Source organism: Asparagus officinalis, chromosome 7 (genome assembly GCF_001876935.1).
Source record: "Asparagus officinalis chromosome 7, Aspof.V1, whole genome shotgun sequence".
Lineage (NCBI taxonomy): Eukaryota > Viridiplantae > Streptophyta > Magnoliopsida > Asparagales > Asparagaceae > Asparagus > Asparagus officinalis.
Genome location: NC_033800.1, coordinates 69,532,423 through 69,532,809, shown reverse-complemented (window position 1 = coordinate 69,532,809; position 387 = coordinate 69,532,423). Strand labels below are relative to the sequence as shown.

The window sequence follows — 387 nt, the reverse complement described above, 5'->3', positions numbered from 1 at the left end:
CCCGGGTTTTGGGCCGAGGCCGGGCCGGGCCCGGGCCGGCGGGTTTTTTGGACACCCCTAGGTTTTGCTAACCATTGCAAAAATACATGGAAAAATAGGTGTTTCCAGGAGAGAGAATCAATTTGCGAATGACTTTTGACACATGCATGTCGCATTTCTGACTGTAAGAGTTTCGACGGATACAAAACCTGAGAATGCAGTGCAATAGCCTTCCCTCTGAGCTGGTTGAACCTCTTCTTTCCGATGATGTTGCGCGTCAACACAACGATAGGAGCGAACAGTCCCTTCCCTTCGTTGACGTTGCCCATCCTCGGACACGACCGCAACGGCCTCGCCGCCCGTGGGCCCACCGCTGCCGGAGATGATAAGAGGAGGAGGGAGTGGTGA

General features: G+C 54.5%; 1 protein-coding gene across 1 annotated transcript in view; it reads right to left on the bottom strand.

Annotated features, from left to right (window-relative positions):
- The window catches only part of LOC109847306 (protein PROTON GRADIENT REGULATION 5, chloroplastic-like), a gene marked incomplete at its 5' end in the record, with an annotated part of 2,656 nt that extends 2,273 nt beyond the window's left edge, over window positions 1-383 (bottom strand). The window contains one exon of the mRNA XM_020416542.1: window positions 189-383. Coding sequence (XP_020272131.1) covers window positions 189-383 — 195 coding nt within the window. The remainder of the gene's footprint in view (window positions 1-188) is intronic.